This window comes from Vitis riparia, chromosome 7 (genome assembly GCF_004353265.1).
Source record: "Vitis riparia cultivar Riparia Gloire de Montpellier isolate 1030 chromosome 7, EGFV_Vit.rip_1.0, whole genome shotgun sequence".
NCBI lineage: Eukaryota > Viridiplantae > Streptophyta > Magnoliopsida > Vitales > Vitaceae > Vitis > Vitis riparia.
In genome coordinates, this window is record NC_048437.1 from 1,972,778 (window position 1) to 1,998,967 (window position 26,190).

Consider the following 26,190-nt stretch of genomic DNA (forward strand, 5'->3'; position numbering starts at 1 on the left):
AATTTATTTATTTATTTATTGTTTTTAAAATTTAAGCTTATATGTCATAAGTCAAACATTTTTAGACGTACATGTGGCTTCTTGATTGGACAAATAACAACCCTTAATCTTCAATGGAGAGTAAGTCACTATCTAAAAAGACTTCTATGACTAAACATAAATTGAACAAAATTGTCAACATACAGTTTTAAACACTTATAATATGCTTGAGGATGAGCTAGAAAAAGAGTACAAGGAGCCATTACAAATCATGATTATTGGAAAATGCTACGAAGTGTATTTGTTTAAGGAACCATGCAAGACATTTATACATGAATATGTTGTTGAAGTATTGAGTGGACATGGGATGGGTGTCATGATTCTTTCAAGATTGAAAAGAATTTTTTTACATATCATTTTGTGAAATGTTGAAGGTTATAGAGTTGTTAAAGGGTTCAAGGTTCGTTTCTATATAGGAACAAGTGGGTTTTCATGTCATTATGCAAGGTACTGAAGAATAAGGGATTGTTAAAGGATTCAAGATTTGTTTCAATAGAAGAATAAGTGAGAATTTACTTGATCATTATTGCTCATAATGAGCGAATTCATATCATTACTGAAAGCTTTTGACATTTAAGAGAAACAATATGTCGTCGTTTTAGAAAGGTGTTGAAGGTAATAACTTGTCTTAGCAAAGAAATAATTATCCCATCAAATTTGAATAAAACTGTACTAGACATTTGGTATAATCCAAAATATTATCCTTTTTTCAAGGTATGATTTTGATTTCAAAGATACACATATTCTCCTTGTGACTTATTATGTGAGAGTCTATATATATATATAATATTAGATTCTTTTGTGTTTAATGTATATTTGAATAGGAATTATAGACAAGACCCATATAGATGCATATGTTTCAATGAAACAATAAATATTATATTGTGAGAAAAAAAATGGAGTCCATTCAAAATATTATGTGTGAATGTTCGTTCCATATGCGATTTATACGTGTGACGAGGGGATGGGAAGGAACAACAAATGACTCTAGAATTTTTTTAGAATGTGTGACCAATCCAGATAATAGTTTCCTTTTTCTCCGTGTGGTATGTTTATACAAAATTAAATTTACAAATGTGGAACTCACATGAATGTTTTCCAAATATATCGATATATCTGGTTTTATTTTTCCATATCACAACGAAATATACTATTTACATTATTATAGGGGAAGAGGGCATCATTCTCATAGCTTAGAAAAGAAATTTAATTAGACACTCATCACTTATAGTGATGCTTTGGAGTGTTAAAGGTTTGAATCTTAATTTAAAGCAAATGCCTTCATATAGTTTTTAAGTAAAAAGATATATGGTCATTGCTTGTTGTGTTATTCATAATTTTGTAAGGATGCATGATCGTAGAGATCCTACATTTCAGGAGTATATGACTTATACCCTTCATTTACCATCCAATAGCACACAAGTGAAGGAAAATATAAATGACGGATGTTATGGAGATAAATGTTACTGAACCTCGATTGCATTATATGACTCATGTTTGTAATGAGATTACTAAAGAAATATCGACGGATGTAAATTGAATAATAGTAGATCATCTTTCTAACTTTGTATTCTTAATTTTGGTTGTACTTACAATTATTATTCATCGACAATTTGAAGTTAATTAGTAAAATGACTTTGCATGTCTTTTTTGTTCATTTTTATTTTTTTATTTTCATTTTTTTCACAAGCAATCTTAAAGGTTTGTTGGGTAACTATTTTTTCGAATAATTTTATGTTATCCGGAACAAAAAATAAAAAAAATACATTTGATAATAAAAAATTGTTTTTGTTGTTTTATATTATTTTTACCCATTTTCTAAGAGTTGTTTTAAAAAATAATTATATAAATATATAAAATAATTACAAATAAAATATTAGATACAAATATTATTTTTAAACCATATTTAAAAATATTAAAAATATTTTAGTTTTTAAATATATTTTTATTTTATAAAAATTAGTGAATAATTTTTAAAAAGTGTTTCCAAAATTATTTTCGAAATAAATTAGCCCAAACTTTTTAAATTGACCTGTTTTATCAATAATATCATCCATAATATCTTTTAAAATATATTTATACAATTATATTAATTTGAAAATGTAATTTTGTTTATTCATTATTAGTTTTTGGAAGAAGAAAAACGGGAAAAGTAAATTTAAAAATTGAAAAAAATAAATTAGGAAAAAAGAAAAAAAGAAAAAAAGAAAAGAAAAAGGTAAGAAGCAGGTAGACAAGTAGAGGACATTCTGTCGTGACATCCACTCAAGCACTGTCTGAAGATGGGATCAGTTGGCAGTGTAGAGAGAGAAAATTTTTAGAGAGAGAATCTCACTGAGAAAGTTTGAGAAATTTTGGATCTCTTTACGTATTTGCCTGATAGTGCTGCTGTCTTCATGCCTACTCAAGATGTTCGTTTCCTTCTCTGATTCTTAACGATATTTTATTTATTTTTCTTCTTTTTTTTTTCGTTCCTCTTTATTAATTTTGTGTATTGGGTATTTGTAGAAATTGGTACTATTTTCTAGGTCTAATTAGTCATCTGATGATTTGGGATTTTGAGTTTGTTTATGCTCCTTATGGTTGCTGAGAAAATGTGGAGAAGAAAATCTATTTTTCTTTTTTGTTATTTTTTTGTTCACTTTATGTATTGGGTATGTGTAAAAGTTGGTGATTTTCTGAGTCTAATTGGGCGTTTGATGATTTGGAGTTTTGAACTCATTTAAGCCGAGTTTTATTTTTTTCTTTTTATTTTTTTTGGTTCTTTTTAATTTTATGTCTTGGGTATTTGTAATAGTTGATGCGATTTTACGAGTTTAATTAATCATTTGATGATTGGCGGTTTTGAATTTGTTTATTCCCCGTTTGTTTGTTTTCTGAGAAAATGTGGTAAAATATATATATATATATATATATATATATATATATATATATTGTCATTTTTGTTAATTTCGTCTACAGAGTACTTGTTGTGGTTGGTGCAATTTTTTGTTCAAATTAAGCATTTGATGGTTTGGGTTTTGAAATTATTTATGCTCTGTTTGGATCCTAAGAAAATGTAGTGAAAAATGAAATTGAAGTTCTATACTTGAGATCCAAAAAACCAAAAGAGAATCGTGGTTTGTCATTTGTTTGAATTTTATCATCCATGCCCCTTTTTTTATTTGGCAATCTTTGATAGGATTCAATAGATGGATTTTGATTAATTGTCCACTTCATGTATGTGTCTCTTCCTGCTTCAAGATATAAAACTTTATTATGAAGAAACTTGGCTTTAGTTCATCATCATTCCCCATTTGTGGTAACTGAGTTTGAAGTAGTTGGAGAAAACTTAGGAAACTTGTAATGCATTTTCTGGGCTCATGAAATTTAGTACATAATGTTGGTACTTTTTTTGTCGCTTTTTTCTTAAATCTTTTGAGTAGCATATATATTGAAAGTATGGTTAGAAGTGAGTTAGGTTTGTGCAGGAGGTTTGTTTTTAGTCTTTTATACTTTTGGGTTGCAGTGGGTGATGCTGAGGATTCTTGAAGAACTTTTGAGGGCAGCAGTCTCACTTTGTGACCCTGCACGGTGCTCTTTGGAGTTTATGGAAGGAATGGAATATGAAGATGTTTGAGGGGAACAAAGCCCCAGTCCCTAAGTTAAAACAATGTATATTCGATTTTTGTGTTTGTGTGCAGTTCAGTTATTTGGGAGAAACTCTTGTGTTTTTTGGACTTTTTTCTTGAATTGAGTATGAGCCAAAAGTGATATTAGCTCCTTTTAAAGGGTTGTTTTTCTTTTTAGGGATTTGTTCTTTCTGTACACTCTGGACATTCTTGGCTTATACACCCATCGTTCTTTCTGGCATTAGCTAATCAATCTATGTAACTTTTTTTTTTTTGATTAATGAGCACAAATATATTAAAGGGCGAAAAGCCACAAAGCATACAGGAAGTATACATAGCAGCCTAATAACAAAAAACACATAAACTAGCAACCTCACCAGCCCTTACGGAACTGCAAGCCATTCCAAAAAGCCTAAAAGCGAAGAGGACTTCTCTCCCATATACACCCTAGCTCAACTTCACAAATTACATATAAAAGAATTTTTGAGTTTTTGTATAGCTAAAGAGCTCCCCCTAAAAGCTAATCTATTTCTTTCCTTCCATACCGTCCAAAAAATACGCAATGGGATGGAGTTCCAAATCTTTTTCCTCTTTCTCCCCACAAAAGGGCCCCTCCAACTAAATAACACCTCTTTGACTGTCTTTGGGAACACCCATTGAGCCCCAAACAAGGCAAGGACGATCTCCCAAAGGACCCTAACCACTATACAGTGTAAAAGAATATGATTTACATTTTCCTCTTCACAGCTGCACAAAAAGCAACGATTAGGAATGTGCCACCCCCATTTTTGGAGCCTATCCAAAGTGAGGATCTTCTCCCACGTGGCCTCCCAAGCAAAAAAAGCAACTTTGGTTGGAACCTTATCCACCCAAATGTTCTTTTTCGGGAAGGCGATGGCACTAGGAGCAACAAACAACTTATAAGCATCCCTAATCCGAAAAGAACCATGACCCCTTCCTTTCCATAACACTGAGTCCTCTTCTGAAGAAATCTTCAAGTCCCTTAGCATATGAAACAGCTCCCCTATCGCATCCAGCTCCCAGTCATTAGAATCTCTAGAGAATCTAATGTTCCAACCTCCTTGACCAAGGCTTGAATCCCATACTTCATTGACCGTTGCGTTCCTATGGACCGCCAAGGCAAATAGTTGGGGAAAACTTTGGGACAGCGCCTCATTACCACACCACAGATCATTCCAGAACTTGACCTTAATCCCCGCTCCCACCTTGAACCCTATATTATCCTAACACCAGTTTGCCTCCTTCAGAATCTCCTTCCAAACCCCCACTCCAAACGATCCGTGACCTTCATTAGTCCGCCATCCAAATCCCTCATGGCCATATTGCACCCCGATCACCTTCTTCCAAAGGATTTCCTTTCAAAGGCAAATCTCCAAATCCATTTGCCCAACAAGGCCTTGTTCAGGAGATCAATTTTTCGAATGCCTAGACCCCCCTTCTCCTTTTGAGTGCACACCACCTCCTAATTGATTAAGTGGATTTTCCTTTCCAAGCTTCCCCCTTCCCAAAGGAAGTCTCTTTGTAATTTTTCAAACCTTTTTGCTATTAACTTGGGCATTCGAAAGAGGGACAATTGGTAGATAAGTATGCTGGCCAGTGTACTTTTAATGAGGGTAATTCTCCTGCCCTTTGACATATATTGTCTTTTCCAAATGGCTAATCTTCTTCTCATTCTTTCTTCCACCCCATCCCACATAGACGAGGCCTTGTGGTGGGCTCCAAGGGGCAGCCCCAGATATATAGTAGGAAGAGACCCCACTCTACACCCTAACTCTACTGCCATTTCCTCAATATCTTCAACCTCCCCAATAGGAATTAATCCGCTTTTAGCTAGATTTATTCTTAGACCAGAAGTTGCCTCGAACCAAGCCAAAATCCAACTTAGAAAGGTTAGATGTTCTTTCCTTGCTTCGCAGAAAATGATTGTGTCATCAACAAAGAGCAAATGGGACACATTCATCTCCATCCCCCCTCTCCCTCTCAGACTACAATCTGAAATGAATCCCTCGTCAACAACCCTTCTTATAAGTACACTTAGCACTTTCATACCTAAGACAAAAAGGTAAGGAGAAAGGGGATCTCTTTGACACAGCCCTCTAGAATTGGAGAAATAACCTGCTGGCACCCTGTTGACCAGAGCAGAAAATTTTGCAGTTGAAATGCACCACCAAATCCACTCCATCCAACGAGACCCAAAGGCCATCTTGTGTAAGACCTTCATGAGGAAATTCCAATTAATGCTATCATAGGCTTTTTCAATATCCAGTTTGCAAATCAACCCTTTCTCTTTACGTTTATGCCAAAAATCAATCACCTCATTAGCTATGAGTGAGGCATCTAAAATCTGTCTACCTCTCACAAAAGCATTTTGATCCACAGAGACCACCTTACCTAAGACCTTCTTCAGCCTATTGGCCAACACCTTGGCCAAAAGCTTGTACAGCCCCCCTAAAAGGTTGATGGACCGGAAATCCCCAAGGTCCTCAGCCCCACCTTTCTTTGGAATGAGGACCGGGAAGGTAGTATTGAGACTCTTGGCAAAAGATTTCTTATCAAAAAACTCCTTAAACAGGTCCACAATCTCCTCCTTCACGAAGTCCTAGCAAAATTGCCAAAACGCCATTGTGAACCCATCCGGGTTTGGAGCCTTATCTCCATTCATTTCCACCAGTGCAAAGTGGATTTCTTCCTCAATGAAGGGCAGCTCTAAGGCTTCAGCTTCATTGAGGTTTAGACGTTGAAGGTGCAACCCCTCTATATCAGCTCTCTAGCCTGGCTCTTCTGAGAGCAATTGCTGAAAAGCATTCACAATTCCCTCTCTCACCTCCTGCTCCTCAGCCAACCAAACCCCATTGATCTTAATTCTATCCAAGGAGTTGTTTCTTCGGTGGGCATTGGCCATCTGGTGAAAGAAGTCTGTGTTCTTATCCTCTTCCTTAAGCCACAACTCCCTTGACAATTGTCTCCAATGGGTTTCTTCCAATAACACCCACTTTTTAAAGGTTTCCTTAACTTCTTTTTTCAGCTCCGTTTCACCTTCTGACAGACTCCTTTCACTCTCCACCCTATCCCAGAATTCGACTTGCTGGAGGGCTAAGATTTTATTAACTTCCAGCCTTCCAAACACGTCCCTGTTCCAACCTTTGATTTTTTCCTTCATCACCTTCAACTTAGTGGCCAATCTAAAACTGGCCCTCCCTCTCTCCCCCAACCCCTGCCACTGACCCCAAAGAAGATCCTTAAACCCATCAACTTTGAGCCACATGTTTTCAAACCTGAACGGGGATGGGCCCCGTCTTAACCCACCACCCTTCAGCAAGATGGGAAAATGATCTGAAGTGGGTCTGGGCAGCCTACTTTGGACAACCCCACTAAAATGATCAAGCCAGTTTTGGGTCACTAGAAATCGATCCAGTCTAGCCCAAGATTGATTGTTCCTATCCCCACTCCAAGAAAACACACCCCCTTGCAGAGAAAGATCTAGGAGCTCTAGCTCATCAACAACCTGAGCAAACCTTCTCATTGCACCAGTCAGCCTTCCCTGATTACTCCTTTCCCATTGGGAGAGGGTAACATTGAAGTCGCCCCTTAGACACCAAGGGTCATCCCAGATGTCCCTTATAGCCTCGAGCTCCTCCCACAGAATCTCCTTTTCCTCCTTAGAAAACGGCCCGTACACTCCTGTGAAAATCCAAACAATCCCATCTTCTACATTCCTAAACCTACAAGAAATTGAGAACTGCCCCACTTCCATCTCAAGCACCTCCAGGGTCCTTTTATCCCAACAAATCAAAATCCCTCTCGCAGCTCCATGAGCACCCATGGCACCCCAATCAAGAAACCTCCTAGAGCCCAAACTCCTCACCACACCCTCTGACATTGACTGAATTTTATCTCTTGGATACAAAACAAATCCACTCTTTGGCTTCTGATCATGGCCTTAATCACCTTTCTTTTAGAGCTATCGTTAGCTCCACACACATTCTAGCTCTACAGCCTTAACTTCATTGGACTTCCATAATCTGACACCCTTTTCCTTGCAAAGCACATTTCTGCTTCTTCCCCCTCTCATAGTTGATGGAACAATCAAGCCTTTTCAATTCCCTTTCGAATTTCGATTTCTCCAGAAGAGTTTTACTGTGAACTCTTTCCATTCTCTTTCTGATTTTGACCAGAAACTCCAAAATATCTTTCTCCAATCCCTCTGTCGAAAATCCCAGAAACTTACTGAACCTATCCAAATCGCTTTCCTCCCAACTTACTTCCTCCCATCCTTTAACTTCTTGTGGCATAGTACGAACTAAGCACAACTCCTCTCTACTTTCTTCAATACTGTCAATATTGACCTCCATCAGCTCCCAGCAAGTGGCTGTCTCCTGCTCTGTAGACCCCGTGACATTAAACAATTGACCCGGTGAAACCCCCTGGGTTATATCCAAACCAGCCCCAGAAAGGTTGTAATACTCCCCCAATGGAGTCCGACCAGAAAGAGAAGAGGGAGAAGAAGAATAACCAGAAACCAACGATTCAATAAGGATAGGGTCATTTTCGTACCTTACAGCTTCCTCCATTAAGGCACAGTCAGTCTTCGATCTCCCCTCGAACTGTAGCTCCTCCTCAGAAGGCCTCCGCAGGCCATCCTTCACCCAGAAAGAAGATATAGTAGAGTCTGGACCCCCAATAGGCTTGGGCCAGTTACCATGGAGGGGCGGGCCTCCCCCAACTGGGCTCTATCCTCAGCTAAGGGTAGAGACGGGCCTCAGCTGTCCAGCCCAGGCACCACAAGAGGCTCCAAAGTCTTGGCCCACCCAGAATTATTCCTAGACGACAGCCCAAGGAGAGATGACCCATTTTCAAAAGATAAGTTCGAGAGAGGAGCGAGCCCAGTGGACCTAGAAGCCTTAAAACTCCAAGGAATCTCTGCTAGGCCCAGCAAAGGAGGTCCACTCGATCCTTGGGGCCCACCTGGCGACCCGTCAAAGCTCCGAACAGGGTCCATAGATTGCCCCGACCCGCTTGACTGCCCCCACGTCCCATCGGTAGGCAACAACAGGGCCTTGTAACGTTGTTCGCCTCCAGCACGTGCTCACCTGTGCGTGCAAAAGCCTCACCCCCAACCTCACCACCTGTTACGACTTTCTTTCCTTTCTTTCCTTTCTTTCTTGTCGTCGCCGCTCTCATTATTGGCCTGACCTCCCACCAGAGAGTTAACGAGTAGCATAACTCTTCAACCCAAACCTCCACCACATTGGGAAGGTCCTCGCCGTTGTGCTTCACCAGTATCCGGGCCCACTGCAGTTCCTCCAGCTTCTCCGTTTGGGAGTCGACTGCGAGAAAACCCCCACACTCCTCCCCTATCCTTCTCAGAATGTCTCGATCCCATAAGGAGACGAGTAAGCCTACAACCCGCACCTAAGCTTTGCTCTTTTTCTCCCCTTCCATCAGACATCCCGTCTCTGGCCTCCATTTCTCCAGGCGAAGGAGAGTCCCCCAAACCAAGATGCTTCCAAGTTTAAGGGCTTTCTCTGTTTCTATCAAAAGCTCAAATTCCAACAATACCTTGCCCCTCTCCAGTTTTGCTAACCCTAGATTGCCCTTCAGACTCCAGATTTTTGCCAAATGGGTCCCCCAACTTCTTAGGTCATCCCCCCTTGCTACACTAGGGTTCCAGATCCCAACCACATAGTGAGCCAACTTGTTTAAGTTTCGGCATAGCTCCTTCTTTGTGACCTCCACCCTAATTGCTGCTCTTTCTTTGCCACTCGGCCTTTTGACCACTTCCGCAAAGGTTTTCACCATACTTGGCTTCAATCGTAGCTCTTCTTCTTTCTGGCTTTCCTCTCCTCCATTAGCAAATCCCAAGCGCCGTAGCGTCTCCACCATTGAAACCCAACCACCCTTTGCTCCTCTTCCTTTGGGGATAAAGATACTAAACCTTTTGTTCTCCAGGTCCATGACATCTAACTGGAGGAAACACCCCCCCCCCCCCCCCCCCCCCTCCCTTTGTTTTGATCTCGCACCAGTGAATAAGCCCTCCCGTTTTCCTTCCACTTTCTTACCCATTTTCCAGTTCTCATGTCCTTAATACAAAGAACTAGACAATCGAAAAATAACCCAAGGCTCATTGGTCCCAGCCTAATCCATGAGGAGATCCCTCTTTTCCTCTCCACAATCGTAGCTTGCAATTTGCCTTTCTTCTCCTCCACCTCGACCTCAAACGACTTTGACTCCACTCCGAAGCCACCCTTCCTGAAGCTTTTCCAAGACCCTGCGAGGACATCGCCCTCAGCATTCTCGATCGCACTCAGAAAGCCTCACACTCCTCCGTCGCTCTCGCTTTCTCTCTCTCTCTCTCTCCCTCTCCTCCATCTTTACCCAATTCTATGGTGGCAATTCAATGCCTGTTCAATGAGATTGGGTTTTGTTGGGTGTGGGTGAATTTTGTTCAACAAAAAGGCTTTCTTTGATTTTAAAGTATCAGTCTTGTGGCTCACTGAGCTGGTGAACTATGTTCTTATGTTACCCTAATGAATTTTAAATCTGATACAGGGTATGTGATTTATCAACTTGATGAATTTTGAGTTGTGGGTTCAGTCTAACTCTACCTTTTTGTAGTGGGTCAAGGATTTTGTGGACATAAAGCTTTTTTTTTTTCACTTTTTCTTTTTTTCCTGAAACTATAAGTAGTAAGTGGCTATATTGGTGTTGTACATTTTGATTGTTACAAGAGCAATCATATAGAGTTAAATCAAATGATGAACTCATAGTCTAGGGCAAATGGGAAAAAATAAGCTCCTTTTATTTTGAATATAGCCTAGTAGGATCATGGGATTGTCTCTTCATGATATATATATCACATCTGCATTGTTTCATAATTGATTACAAAATCTCTTTTCAAGTTGTTTGTGGTTGATATTGTTTAGTTTTCAACCAAACTAAACATGTCTCTTTAAAATTTTGGAATGGTTATAGGGCATTCAAGATAGTGGTAGCAAAAAAGAAGCCTCCAGTTTAATATCTTATTGATTTAGGTTTCCAAGCATCAAGTTGTCTGTTTTCTTTAATTCTTCTTCTTCTTATTTTTTATTTTATTTTTATGCATATCTTTCTTAATGTACTATCATATACATTGATTTCTAATTCAGTAATTTGTGTGCTATTTAAATTGTGGAATTGCACCATAGTAGGGGAGTGTGTGCACCTTCCTATTTTAACACCTAAGCTTCTTTTGTTTTCACATGTCAGTGCAGTAACTTGGATTCACTTTATTGCTTGTGAAGCATCATACTATATGAGATTTAGAAGAAAGCAGGTCTGAGTTTATTGGTGATTAGATACTTCTGAAAATCAGTTTTCATATCAGGAGACAGGGGGCAAAGAAATTCGAATATTTTGCATTCTTCTGCATATTGTATTAGTTTCTTCTTTTGATTCATTATGTGGCCTTGGATGATCGTTGAATCCTTTTCTTCCTTTCTCATTTCAAGCATGTGGATCATCAGGACCATATGATAATACCACTTCTAATTTCTTGTTTCTTTGGAATGGGAAATATTGGTGAGATTCAGTGAAAAGTGTCATAGAAAAATGGTTTAGTAACCCCAAGGCAAAGAAGAAACATTTGAATCAACAGTTTTGATTGATGTGATGGGTAATGAAAATCACCTACAGCCAATTAATGTTGGAAAAAGCCATGAAGGTCACCCCTATATTGAAAATGAGGAATCGGGGGTGTGCTCTACACGTCACAGTATAGATAAAGAAGCAGGCTTGGCAACCTGTCGGGTATGCCAATGTGCTGAATCTGACAGAAGGGGAGAGGCTGCATTGGGATTTTTGGGTATCACTCCTCCAGTACAAGAAGCTCGAAAAAGTGATGAACTCATCAAGACTAATAGCAAGGAAGTCCTGAAAGAAGCTGAAGATTATGCTTCCCCTACCAAAAATGGTAGAAGAGAATCTGATTTTGTTGAGTTTGTAAGCCCTCAAGGGGAAGTTTTCATTTGTAATACTGATATAGAAATGGGTTCATGCCATCATCAAGATACATTAATTGAGCTTGGTTGTTCTTGCAAAAATGATCTTGCCCTAGTTCACTATGCCTGTGCACTCAAATGGTTTGTTAACCATGGATCTACTATTTGTGAAATCTGTGGATGCATTGCAAAAAATGTCAGAACTTCTGACTTCAAAAAAGTTGTTGGTTCTTTGAAGGAGTATGAAGCTTTAAGGGAAAGGACTGCTAGCGGGGAACCTGTTGCCCAGGTGCGGACAAATTTAGGTGTAGATCCTGATGCTGTTGCAGCAATTCAAAGGCAAAGGCTAAGTGAGATATCACTGTGGTTTAATCCACATAACAATAACAATAACAATAACAATTCTGCTGTAGCTTCACAGGTTGTCTCGGAACAACATTTGAATATTGTCGCAGAAGATTTTGTTCCTGCTGAAAATCCTGCAACCAAATGGGCTGTGGAAGGTACTGGAATTCTGCTTGCTACAGGGCTACTTACTGTTACTCTTGCATGGCTCATTGCTCCTCGTGTTGGAAAGGTATGTTGGATTTATCATTTTTTTTTTAGTTTGTTGAGACAGATGTAGATGGGAAATATTTGTTCTTATTCTCCAAATTTCATATAGAAACTTCATTTCCTTTGTTTCTGGAAAATTCCTATGCTCCAAGGTCTTTATATTTTTGTTATATCAATTGCTTGACATTCCAGAACTAAGTTGGCAATTTGTTGTAGGTTTTAGAATCTGTGTCAAAATTTATTTGAAGTTGTGATTCAATATCTTTGTAAGAAACTTAAGGTTAGACAGGGTAACTATTGTTTACTGCAGATTTGTGTATGTTGTAAATCGAATATTATTATTCAGTTTCATAGTCTAGTTGATTTCCTATTCATTCTCAATAGGAGAATTCAGAAAGTGCAGAATCCTATTCTTGTAAACATATTAGACATGGTTAGTTATGAACAGAGTTTATCCAGATATTATGTAAAATTAGAGTTTTTTATTATATCACTTCCTGTTATGTATGTGTGTGGTTTGAAGTTATTGTAGACCTTCCTTTATTTTGTGAAATAGTTTTGGCCCATATTGTTCGTTTTGACGTAGCATTATTTCTTTCCATTTATCTATACTAAATGTTGCCACTTCGATAGAATGACACTATTTAAACCCTGAAATAAATATTGGATAACATTTTTATCAGGCATGAATCAGTCCTTAGATAAAATTGATATCATAGAGATTTATTTAAAGGAGGGCTGGAAAACAATGCATCACAACCTCAGGGTGGCCTGTTGTATTCATAAAGCTTGTGTGGAGGGGAAGGGAAAGGGTGCTTTGGTGTTGTAAGTAATATTTATATTGCTGTTTTGTTCAAGCTTGATTAATACCTCTTGTGGAAACCCAGATGAGATTCAGATTGTGAATCCGAATTTTACGAAGGATTGAATGATTCTAGGGAGTCCCAAGCTAGGTTTCCATGTTTGTTAGCTAGTTTAAATAAGGGATAAGGATAATTTTCCATCCAATATCTCTAGTTGGTTTTGAATTTTGTTAGGATTCATCTTTCATATTTATCCCTAGAATAGAGGAGTTAGGCAGCTGATTTGTTGCTATCATCTCCTATAAATCTGATTTAACTATTCTGGAATCAAGGTCAGAGAAATCAAGGGGATTTTTCCTCCTTTTTTGCATGGTATCAGAGCAGATTCTGAAACCTTTTCTATATTAGTTAGGATTTATCTTTCATATTTATCCCTAGCATAAAGAAGTTAGGAGGCAGATTTATCGCTATCATCTCCATATAATCTAATGTAAGTTTTCTGGAATCAAGGTGAGAGAAATCAGGGGGATTTTTCCTCATTTTTCTGCCTGGTATCAGACCAGATTCTGAAACCTTAGAACTCGTTGATGACCAAATACAGGATGGCTAGCGATAAGAGCTCCACCTCCAATGCCACATCTTCCCTAGAAATGGTTGTTTCCAGCAACCACGGCAAATTCGAGAGCTCTGTTCTGCCCATGACAGGTCACAAATTAAATGGGCAGAACTTTCATGGTCACAATTGATCATGATGTTTGTGAGTGGAAAAGTCAATGATGATTTCCTCACTAGGGCCATTACTGCTCCACCAATCATAGATCCAAAGTCCAAAACATGGAGATCCATAACATGGTAATGTCATGGCTGGTCAACACAATGGAGAATGAGATTGGTCGGAACTTCATGTTCTACGCCACTGCTTGATCTGGTTCTGAAATGAGGCGGTGTTACCAATAACTTGATACCCTGCTGCCATCAAAAGAGATATGGGATGCTGCCAAACAAACATACTCTGACAATGAAAACTCTGCTGAACTCTTCAACAATGAGAACTCACAGTCACTCAATACTACAACACTCTCACCCACGATTGGTTACAACTAGACATGTTTGAAGAACTGGTATGGGAATGCCCCAATGATGGTATCAAAGACACGAAAATTGTTGAAGAGGAAAGAATTTTCAAATTCTTAGTTGGACTCAACAAAAATCTTGACGAAGTACAAGGAAGAATTCTTGGATTTAAGCCATTTCCATCCATCCGAGATGTGTTTTCTGAGGTTTGAAGAGAAGAGAGCAAGAAGGAAGTTATGATGGGAAGTCAAAGCACCATTGCTACACCTAAGAGCTTAGCACTCATGTCTCAAGGGTTAAATCCCTCAAGCAAGGATGATTGGATGAGGAAAGGAAGACCTTGGTGTGATCACTGTCACAAACCTGGATGCGCCAAGGATACATTTTGGAAGATTCATGGGAAACTTGCTGATTGGAAACCATCTAGACCACCTCCAGAATGGGACAATTGTGGCTTGGTGGCCACTGGTAATGAGCATCCTAACTCTGAAATAACCCTCTTCAACAAAGAACAAATGGACCTCTTCCAAAAGCTTCTCACACAATTACAACCCTAGCCTGTGTCACCTATGCTTGGAAATGGAACAATAGCACATAAAGGTAAATTTTGTAGTGCTCTCAATGTCCAAATAGAGAAATATAGCACTTGGATAATTGATTAAGGTGCTTTTGATCACGTGATTGGTAATGCCGCCTTTTTTCACTCCTATAATCCCTGTTCTAATAGGTCCTCATCCATTTTGGTGGGTATAGGTTCTATAGTCATCTCTAAGAATCTAACCTTGAAATTTGTTCTATTGGTCTCTAATCTTTCTTATAACTTGTCCATTAGCAAACTTATAAAGGACCTTAAATATGTCACTAAATTTTTTCCCACTCATTATGAATTTTAGGACTTAGACTCAAGGAAGATGATTTGTAATGCTAAGGTGTGTGTAGGGCTCTATCTTTTCAAAGTTGATGACTATCTTGAAGAACAAATTCATCTACAAGTTGTGTTAGTCAATCCAATAGGTATTTTCCAAGTCTTAGTTCCCATAATGATAGTGCAATCATGTTATGGAACTATAGATTAGGTCATCTTAATTTTTTGTACCTTGCAAAATTGTTTCCCTTATTATTTCATAATAAAAATCCTTCAATTTTTCCAATGTGAGATTTGTCAATTTTCAAAGCATATTTGAAATACTTATCCATCTCAACCGTATAAATTATTACATCCTTTCTTAGTAATTCACATTGATATTTGGGGGCCTTCTAGAGTAAATAATGTTTTAGAAGCTTGATGGCTTGTATCATTTGTTGATGATCACACTAGAATCACTTGGATTTTCTGCATGAAAGAAAAATTTGAAACTGGTACACTAGTAAAAAAACTCCATTCCATGATCCAAACCTAGTTCTAATAAAAAATCCAAGTCCTTAGAACTGATAATGCTAGAGAATATTTCCAATCAATTTTGGGACATTATCTATCAAATAACAACATAATCCATTAGAGTTTCTATGTTGACACACCTCAACAAAACGAACATCTTCTTAAAGTTGCCAGATCTCTTATGTTCACCATACATGTTTCCAAATCAGGAGAAGCATATCTCATTGTAGCCTATCTCATCAACAGAATGCCATAGGTGAATTCAGATCTGGTTTCAAATTTTGATGAAATAACCTGCTGGCATTCAGTTGTATGGATGCCATCAGCTGTTGAATTGACAAGCTGACAATCCTGATCTTGAATCCAATAAATGCTAGTTTGCCCTGCTCTAAGTTGATTGTGTTATTATTGGGTTCATTATGTTGCAAGAAGGAAGGAAAGAGCAGAGTGAAAAAGAGGGAAGGGACACAAAGAAAGTTTAGGTGTTCTCTCTAACCTCTTATATTTATAATGAAAGAATACGAAATAACAAAAGCATCCTCATATGATCTCGACATAACGTGCCAAAAACTACTAATAAGTAGGGCATTACTGCCAACACAATCACCCTAATTATTGATTTTAGGCATGCCTCTGAAGATTTGCATTTTTAATTAAGAATTTCAAAGATTTGGGTTATATTGCTCCATTATTCCTTTTTTTTTTTCCTGTTAAATTTTCTTGTCATAATTTTGAATTGATATACCCTTCTGTTTATGTAGAATCCCACTTAACTAAGCTATGTCCCATGTCAAAGCCTAAAGGTCTCAAGCTTATGGGAAGTTTTCCCTGAAACTTTTATTCAACTTTATCTGTTGCATGGGACTGCAATTGTGACCTTGGAGCTATTGTTGGTTCAGCTGTTGCTTGTCCAATAATAATCAGTTCATGGTTTTTATTGTTTGATAAAAAAAGTTTTAAGATATGTCATTTCTGGGCATACTTAGTGGATGTGGAGCTATCGCTTTACTGATAATACCCTTTAGTACCAATGAACTGCTTGTTAGACTATCACTCAGCCCCAAAAATTTGAGTTTTGGATAAGTAGTTGTCTAATATGGTATCCTAGCGTTTACTCCTTTTCCTCGGGTCCAACATCTCCTGAAGAATTTGCTTATTCCCCCATTATTTGTCTCCACAGATGCAGGATCAAGGATGGGAGGTTTATTGGTGGTGTGGCTTAGTGTTAGCTTGATATATATTGTTATTCTATCTCCTGTAGGTTTAAACTTTTGGAACAAGTGGTGGTTAAATGATGCTTGTACTAAATAAAATTTGTTTGTACTAAGCTTTTTTTTTTTTTTTTTGTATTGATTAGTTTTATTTATTGATATCACATTATCACCTTGTGTGTTTTTGTTTTAATGATCAGTCTGAAAAATTCAACTTTGGTTTTCAGAAAACTGCAAAAAGTGGTCTTCATATTCTTCTTGGAGGCATTTGTGCTTTAACAGTTGTGGTCTTCTTTCGCTTTGTAAGTAGCTTGGATACTTTTTCTTAGCCCTTTCATTATCATCCATAATTGCAATTTTCTGGTTCAAAGTAGGCTTATGTAAATTTTTCTTTTCTTGTTTGTATTCCTTGTGTACTTTGATAATTAAGTAAAACATTTTGATGTATTATTTTTAATGGACTTATACTATTGAAAGTGAAGAAATATATTCTGTTAAAATCTTTAAATTCTGATATTAGCAACCTTTATGAAGCATAACTTGGTGACACCCCTTACAAAAGGAAGTGTGAAAATTGTTGCAATAAGCTTGCATATTTTTGCCACCCGCCTTTTCTTATTTTGTTACATGGAAAACCAACTTTTCAATCCCTGGGATAGACTAACATTCTCTCAACCTGGTAATTACCATGTCACAGCTCATTCAGCTACTGTAACACAAATGAAGATGTTCTTGAACTGCAAAGCAATGTCTGGATAAGACCACATAACATGAAATCCCTTGATTTTCACATGAAGAATTTTAAAGGGCTTTCAACCTCTTTTGCAGTTTTATATTTTATTTCTTTGGAAATTGAATTAAATTTGACTGTTTATTTTGCAACATAGGATAGACACAACATAAAGCTAAGGGGAAGACGTATGGCTTTAGTGCATGTGCAAAAGGATATCTAAAATTGGATCCCTATTTAGTTCCAACATCTCTTATTTATTTGTAGTATGAACTTGTTTTTCCTTTTTTTCACTTGTTTGGTAACATAATTCAGTGATATACACAGGATTTCTCTGTTAAGTGTAACCAAGAAGTGATAGCATATCTATTTTCATCTTGCCTAAAAATGGGGCTGAAAATTCAGCTGCAGTGTGCTAACCTATTTTGGTGTGGTTTTAAACTATTCAATACAAGCCTCAATGTTGTTGTCATTATATTAGCCTACCAATGAATTTACTCTCAGTAGCTTGAAGTTTTTGGTACAAAATATTTTCATTAACCATTTTTTAGTTTTATCAAACACTACCGTAGTTCTATGAGCCTCTCTCCTTGTTAATTGTAAGTGTTCAACTTCAGCAACTTCTCATTGTTAATTGAGTGATATGGATGAGCAGTTTTCTAGTTATGACATGATTTTATGCTTATACTGTTAGCTCGATGTACATGTTGTTCCCTTATAGCTTAAGCGTTTGGGGAAGTGGTATTTTTAATCTGTAAGTGTACCTGTCTGTCAGGAAAATGTTCATGATCTCTACCTCTTTCTGAGATTCCCCAGGAACTTAAAGCTTTTGGAAGGGGTAGTTTAACTTCTACCAAACACTAAAAAATGAAAAATGAACAAGAATGAGATGTCTTTTCAGCCAGAATCTTCATAATCTACCTCCCGATAACATAGTTCTTTGATCTTTGTGGGTGCTTATGAAGCAAATAACTACTTTCAGTTTGTACATGAGCTATAATTTAAATCTCCTCCTGTAGATTATGCCATATATGATTTGGCATGCTTGTGGATATCGGGTTTTGGTAATTTTAACCAAATTTGATCTAAAATTATGATGCTTTCTTTATTTGAGAAATTGCAATCCCAGGTGCAAGGTTTTTATTTTTAATTTTGTTTTAGTTTGCCTTAGCTAGAACCTATTCTCTTTCATACCCAGAGTTGCTTCATTCTGGAATTTCCTGAATGTTTTGAGTGAATATTTTTTATCAGAACTCCAGTTCAAAATTCATTTCAAGAAAATTTATGTGGTATCAATTTTCTGTTTTCTTGTCCATATCCTTTTTTTGTTAGTTTGTGAGGACTGTGCTCTAATGGACAAAATAGGAGCCTTTTTATCATCTGTTAATGGTGTGACACAGATGAGGAAGTTGACATTTATGCTTTTGAAATTCGCAGATTGTGCTAACCAGAATCAAGTATGGGCCTGCTCGGTACTGGGCTATCTTGTTTGTCTTCTGGTTTCTTGTGTTTGGTATATGGGCTTCACGAACACATGGTGCTCATACTACATGACTGTTGTTATATTGTTCATGCATATAAGTCCGGTTTTTGTTCTGCTAAATAATTATTCTTTTCCAATGGGAGCTTCTGTAGAACTTCATCATGATGCCATTCATGACTAAATTTGGTAGGCTTTATCATGTGTGACTTGAATGTAAGGGAGGTGAAGGGGCCATTTAAACATGATGTACGATTTATCATTTTAAACTGGCCCTTAGAGGGTAATATTGTTTTTGTCTAACAGTTTTTGTTAGCCTATTTTGTATATATCCTTGTATTATTGTGGTCGTGTCATGATTATCCACAAGAGGAAAAGCATATTTTGTGTGTGTGATTGGATTGAGAAAGAATCATCCACATAAGCTACACATGTATGATAAGCTCACAGAAAAGATGTTAGATGATTTCTTTCAGGCCAAGATCTGCAAAAAAGTTTTGGATTCTTTTCCTTCTACTGTGCAATGCTTTATAATTGCTTTGTGGTTCTATGATATCTCCTACACTTCTGTTCTCCACCTTTCCCATTTAATAAATTGAAACGAAATTTCATGTGGCTTATGAATTTCTTTATAATCCTCTAATTAAAATGTTATTTGTAGATTTTGCAGACTGCTGCAACTTAGATCATGGAAGCATTAACATAGAGTTTCATTAGATTGTTGAGAAATGATTCCTGCTGTAACCCATTCATTCAAGTTAATTCCTCAAAGCCTTATGTCTATGCAGTAGCTTTGACTCAACCCCGCTCACTTTTGGTGTATTTAATAGTCTCAGTAACATAGGCAGATGGCCCAGACCATCTTTGTCCACTGTTCAGCTTGTCTTGTGGCTTGATTCATCAACTTTCTCCTGAGCATGTTTATTGCCAATTCCATATTCTTCTGTCTTACCACTAGTACATCTCAACATTCTCATTCCAGCCTGCTAGAATTGTAGCATTATTGCTCATTATTTGTTTGCTATAAAGCATAGCTACCTCTATAGTCCTCTTATTAAATTTCTCATTTCAAATTCTTGGAGTAGTTGGAAGTTAAGGAATAATCTCTTACTCTCTGGGCTACAAATCTTTCAAGTTCATAGAGGAAGTGTGTTGGAACATTATTCATCAACCAGTATTCAAGCTCTACCTGGTGGGATGGTATCTGTTTCTGAGTTGTACTTGATTTTTTCTTCAAGCTGTTGATGTTGTAGGCATCAGTCTGCTGGGTCGCTTTGCTGGATTCCTTTTTACCTGTTTAGGGAGATGGTCCTAGTTTGTTTAAGACAACGGTTTTAGGCCCTCATCCTATGCATAGAGAAGCTCTGCAACTTCCTATAGTAAATGGTCAATGGACCTCTCTAGTTTCCACTGTTTATAGAATAGTGTAGAACCAAATCCTAATCTAGTTACGACTTAGTTGGTCTCTTTTTTGGAGTGATGATCTTCAGGAGTTAAGACAATCTTCTTTATGAAGATGAATGCCATGGCTCATATTTTGAGGTACACCCCCATCATCTTGTGGGTGCCCACATTTAAGCACCACCACCAAAATTTTTTAGGCCTCAACACTGGATTTGATCATTCACATCCCGAATCTTCAATGTACTATCATGTTTTTTTAACTCCAAAGAAAAAGAGGTTCCTGTAGTTTCAGCTAAACAAAAGGGAGTACAAGAATGATATTCCAAGGCATCATTCAAAATTATTTTCCACGGTCACTGCACAGATTCACTCTGTTTAGGTGGGCTGCTTCTTGATGAGAAGAGACCAAACTTGTGTCTTCTAGCAGACTGCCTTTTTTAAAAAATCAAAATTAAATTATAAATGTACTTCTTGAAAACTTTTCATAAAGGAAGTTTGACCTGTCGTTAATGAACAAAAAAAAAAAAAATACAGATCCTTGTAGTAGCGCATCAAAAGAAACAAAATCTGCCTTAATCTACAGGAAGCCATTACAGTGTAAATGAAAGTTGAGAAGCTATGCAAATGGTCAACCCAGTTGCTGATGCTCAACATTGATGGTTCTCTAATGGAGGGTAAAGGCGGGTAGGCTTGCTGAGAGCGAGCTAAAGGCTATCAAGATAGTTGCTAACTGCAAGAACCTGAAAAAGAACATTGTCCCTGCAGATTCAACCTCATGGGGCTTGCCCCAGAAAAGGGAGAGTTATAAGGCTAAGTAAATATCCTAAACAAAGCAAATCAAACAACAGGATTTGATCTGCATTCTGTAGATATCCTATATACATGCCTCTCAACAGGTTCAATGAGCAGAAGCGACGATTCAGAATGGCATAACTGCCATCTGTTTTGCAGCGTAAAAGCAGACTTAGTTGTGATCTTTCCTTGAATTGGACAAGTTTAGATGGGTGCCTCATACTGTAGGAGCGCAGTGGACAGAGAAAGCAGAACATCTCCCTCAATTGCTGAGTCCTGGTGATTTCTACAGTCACACTGGTTGGACCTGTTTCAGAATCATAGACATCTTAGGAAAAGCTCCATGCTTTAATACAATCATGCAATACCACGGAATTTCAAATCTGGAATCATGTATTGACACCTTAACAAAATTGTAGTTAAGAGAGCCCCTTCCAGTAGGAGAAAAGGAGAAAAAGTTTCATAAGTTTAGCCCCCATCATGCTGCACCAAAGAGTTCCAAATTTGCAACCATTTGTGCAAGATTATGTTAAAGAACCCCCTCATGATGAAAATGAAAAAAATGTTTTAGCACTTTTTTGTTTAAGAAGGAGCTTATTCAAAACTCGATCACAGTGCAAACTCCCTGGGTCCATTTCGAAGAGAATTCAATTTAGAGTGAGGCAAAGTTCCATCCCCCATAAGCGCATGATCCTATTCTACAAAGGAAACTGATATTATCTCATTGAAGGAAGAGTATAATGGTGCCTGTTACAACAATGCATATGAAATCTCAACAACAATCCAAACAGTGTTCCGAGCTAACCTGACTTAGCACTATAAGTACTGTGAGTTTATAGGCTCACATGTAAAAACCGGCAACTCTCTAACTTGAGGCAATGGCTTTGGGCCAACTATCTGACTCATTTGGAATATGTGCTTAGTGGATCTTATGGTTTTCCCTGTCATAGTAACTTCACACTATTCCAGCAGAAAACTGGAAGTTCTCCATTCTTTAGCACCACCAGAGAAGCAGGCGGACCTCTATGGTTAAACCAAAAATTTGGATTTTTTTTAACCAAGAAAATGATGCCCATACGATTTAGAAGTTGAATGCTTTTCATTGAACTCTTTTCAAACTTTTTGAACCACCAACCCAGATCATTAAATTCACCAATTTGATTATCTATCAAAATGGTGGAACAACTATAGATTCTGCAAATCTGTTGCTGGGCTACAATTGTCTGCTTTGATCTCTAGTGATAAGAATCCCATTTTTATCCCAACTGGGGTAGCATGTTTGATAAAAGAAATGAAAATTGGTATTTAAGAAACATTTTCAGTTTTCAAACCGAAAACAATGTCCATGTCCATCTTCATAATGTTTTTCATTTTTGAAGTCCATGCACTTTTGAACATGCAAAACAAAATATTATATGTACTATAAAGATGATCAATTTTCAGGAATGATTTTGAAACAAGTTCTGGAAATGTCTTAGCAAACATGTTTTCTAAAAGAAAGAACCATTTCACATTTCCGCTACTATACAGACCTCAAGTTTTTATGGGATCATCTAGCATCTTTCATTACTAATCAACCCATAAGCCCCCCACCCCCAAAAAATAAAAAATAAAAAATAAATAAAATCACTAAAAATACTGTAAATCCAAAGAAATATTACCCAAGAAAATAATCAAGACAACATAAATCAATGATGATCCACAAATAATGCATTCTTTTTCTTTTCTTTTCTTTCCTTTTTTTATGAAGGAAAATCCAATTTTTATTTTTTAACTGAAAGAATCACCTTTAGTATGTATTTAGGATCCATACGCACAAGCGGTAGCCTGTTCCCCAAATAGTTAAGATTGTAAGTATTGTTTAGGTTCACTGCTGGGAATATTTGAGAACAACTTGCAAACTTTCAAGCTGCACTTGTTCATAATGGGTGGGATCAACAATTTTGTATCTCATATGTAGTTCTATTGATACTCCTCAAATAACAAGATAGAGAAGTATTTATAAGCAAGACACAAAGTAATAACTCACAGTAGGAAGCAATTAGGTCCAACCAAGTGATGAATGTTAATTACAGATATCCGACAGGAATGCTTCATGTCGACAACCCGAAGTCCAATGTTCATAAAACCATGCAATCCAATTGTCAACCAGTTCACAATTTCCATACCAATGAGATAAGTAAATCTAGCTATTACTAAGAGATTCCCGCTAGCTATTGCTAAGAGATCCCCTACAAGATAACCTTTGATTGGGGAGGCTCAAATGAGAATAGAGAAATAAATAAGATCCATCTATTGCTAGTGCCTAAAAAAAATTGATCTTCACTAAGAAATTTAATCTTCTTTCATTTGTTCCCTTATGCTCTTGCTTGTTCCTTGTTTTCATTTTGGTGTGATTTTGTATATTCCCTGTCTACTTGGCTTACATCCCCATATGGCATTTTTCCATATATTGACACTCACCTTAAAAAGAAAAAATAAAAAAAGGAAGTACTAGGGAACTTACAATAAGAACAAAGGGGATAATAAAACTTGTACAAACAATCATGGGGCTAAAATTGTTACTCATGCTATGAAATTTATGGACGAAATTAATTAAACAAAGAATAAGGTGTGACATGAGTCTATCAGCAAAGCAGTTTGCATTTAGGCAAGGAGATCAGCAATGGAAGTCATCTACTCAATCAGGCAATTGATAGAAAGGTTGATACAGAAGAAATGAGTCCCTCATATGATTTTCAGCAATTCTTAAAAGACGTAATTGGGTTCCCAGAGAGATAATATTGTGAGTTTTAGAAAAGACATGATAGCCAGTTGCTTCACTGGTGTGATAAAAAAATTTATATGATGGAGCAGGAACTAGGATGAAACAACTGGAAGAGAGGCAATTCAATTCTCAATCACGAAAAGCTTAAATTAAATGCAGTAATGAGCTTTTATCCATTTGCATTATTTATGAGTTGAACTTACTAGTTATACATAGGATGACTCCCAAAGTTTATTTCATTGTTTGGATTTCAACATCCACTTTTTTTAAAATTCATTTCAAACTCTGGAGCTTCTTCTTTCCTTTTTTTTCTTTTTTTCTTTTTTTGTGTTTTTATCCATGTAAAGGCAATAATGTGATTAACGATCATATCAAATTCAGTAAATGGAAAGATAGCACCAAGCATCCTAATTCTAAATCCACAGGTTGGTTGCTTTGTGTGCCAAATTGCAATTTGGTATCAAGCAACAATGAAAACAAAATTACAGAATTCCAAATCAAACCCTATTCTCTGTATCCACCTAACTCTCAATACCAACTAAAGGGAGACAATGGTTCACCGGCTTAAACAGTACTTCCTGGACAAGCTCAATTCTCCTGAGCATCCGGGCCCATTCCAACTCAAACTCAAAAAGAAAAACTGTAAGGGCAGACATTAGTTAATGAGCTTAAAAATATTTCCAAACGAGGAATTCTCGCAATAGTGTAACACATCGAACACACCAATTAACTTGATGCAGAAAACAAAACCCAATTCAAGAGAGCATAAAGTAAGAAAATGCTCACCAATCTATGCTAGGTAGAAGATGTCATCAGTCATCAGAAGAATGTACTGCAAAATCCTCAAAGGGGCATTCCTGAAATCCAGTGGAGGCAACCTCAGTTCCCTAACTCTACACTCCCCAGATGCTTCACCACCATCTCCATTCCCCAGCCGTGCCCGAACCCGATTAGACTCCACCTTCCTGAACAAATACGCTGAGTTACACCCCCGAATTCGACGGCCACCCGAATCCAATGACGGGTTCTTCTTGGTCTTGAAAAGGGTCCACCCCACCCCAGTTAAAGCCCTACAAAACCCCTCCATCGTCTGAATTCGATCACCCGAAATCCGGGTAAAGAGAGACAATGATGAACAATCCCAATTACTAGCCCTTCCATCATTTCCCTCGGTGGAATCACCCCTGTGGGTCACAAAGACCACCTTGAACAACCCTCTTGAGAGGGTGACAAAGGAGTGTAGGTGGGTGAGAGGGGCTTGGGAAAGTGAGGGAAAAGGGAGTGGAACAGCATAGTTTGGCAAAGGCCATGAAGAGGAAGACGATGACCAAGACCAAGACCATGAAGAGGGCAGTGATTTGGAAGACAATGGTGATGGAGATGATGAAGTGGAAGAGAATGAAGGGCATGAGAAGATAATGTGGGACAATGATGGGGTTGGATGCAAATCCATGCCCATGTCCCTTGCTAATGTGGCTAATCTATAGGTATCTTGCACAACCTCCTTGGTGGGTATGAAGAAAAGAACTGGGGTTTTGGGTTTGCAGTTTCTTCTATTTCTTGGTTTATGACGACTTGATTCAAATTCTTCGACAGACCTACGGGTCTCCTCCTCCTCCTCCTCATCATCATCAACAACATCATGGTGATGGTGGTGGTGGAGATGGAGAGGGTGGTTGTTGATGGTGTCACCCAAAACCAGAGAGCGGAGGAGTCTCAGAGGGAGCATACTCACTTTCCCCTTTGCTGTTTGTTTCTTTGTCTTTGTCGCTTCTGTATAAACCATAAAGAGGGTATCTTCCTTCCCGTTATCTCTTTCTTGGAATACTGGAATTCTTCGGACATCCCCCAATCCCCTTGGTTGGATCCCCTTTTTCTTTCTTAAGAAACGTTAACAAATTTGTAGTTTCCATCTTCATAAACGTAATTCAAACACAAAATGATATCTAAGCCAAATAATTATTTTTTGTTATTCACTAATTTTCCATATAGCATCAGAAGTAGAAATACCCTAAAAATGTATTCAATCATGAAGATGATAAAGAAATTTTGATGCATAGTATTCTACTTTTATTATATTTACTTCCCTACGTTTTTATTTTTTATGAAAAAATAAATAAATGATTTTTTTTCTAATAAAAGTTTTTAAGTAGGCATATGCATGATTGGAGAGATTTTCACTTTTTTCATAATAGTGTTTTGTTTTATAAAATAAAAAAAATGGCTTTTTTAATTTAGAAATATTACTTGTATTTGTTTTTTAAAAGTTGTTTTTTTTATTTTACTTTGTTTTTAAAAGAACAATAACCAAACAATATTATAAAATTTTAAAAATTATTTATTATTTTT

The 26,190-nt window shown here is 37.3% G+C and overlaps 3 protein-coding genes across 7 annotated transcripts; 1 reads left to right on the forward strand and 2 right to left on the reverse strand.

Annotated features, from left to right (window-relative positions):
• Positions 1–2,303: 2,303 nt before the first annotated feature.
• On the forward strand, positions 2,304–19,344 carry LOC117917819. Of its 4 annotated transcripts, none has more exons than XM_034834233.1 (5): positions 2,304–2,450; positions 3,548–3,693; positions 10,917–12,224; positions 16,896–16,970; positions 18,836–19,344. In XM_034834233.1, exons 3-5 carry the CDS (start codon positions 11,319–11,321, stop codon positions 18,950–18,952), a joined length of 1,098 nt encoding a protein of 365 aa, XP_034690124.1. In that variant the 5' UTR covers positions 2,304–2,450; positions 3,548–3,693; positions 10,917–11,318; the 3' UTR covers positions 18,953–19,344. The 4 variants fall into 4 exon arrangements, with proteins under 4 accessions (XP_034690124.1, XP_034690125.1, XP_034690122.1 ...); XM_034834234.1 differs by having other exon boundaries at positions 10,922–12,224; XM_034834231.1 differs by lacking the exon at positions 3,548–3,693.
• On the reverse strand, positions 4,392–7,551 carry LOC117919321. The gene is made up of 4 exons (XM_034836493.1): positions 6,496–7,551; positions 5,787–6,270; positions 4,511–4,884; positions 4,392–4,397 (listed from the first exon to the last, which is right to left on the reverse strand). The coding sequence occupies exons 1-4, from the start codon at positions 7,549–7,551 to the stop codon at positions 4,392–4,394; spliced, it is 1,920 nt and encodes a 639-aa protein (XP_034692384.1).
• Positions 19,345–20,733: 1,389 nt separating the features above from the next.
• Positions 20,734–25,700, reverse strand: LOC117917821. 2 transcript variants are annotated; one of them, XM_034834236.1, is made up of 2 exons: positions 24,628–25,699; positions 20,734–21,381 (listed from the first exon to the last, which is right to left on the reverse strand). In XM_034834236.1, the coding sequence occupies exon 1, from the start codon at positions 25,625–25,627 to the stop codon at positions 24,632–24,634; it is 996 nt and encodes a 331-aa protein (XP_034690127.1). In that variant the 5' UTR covers positions 25,628–25,699; the 3' UTR covers positions 20,734–21,381; positions 24,628–24,631. The 2 variants fall into 2 exon arrangements, with proteins under 2 accessions (XP_034690127.1, XP_034690128.1); XM_034834237.1 differs by lacking the exon at positions 20,734–21,381 and adding an exon at positions 24,198–24,481 and having other exon boundaries at positions 24,628–25,700.
• Positions 25,701–26,190: the final 490 nt, after the last annotated feature.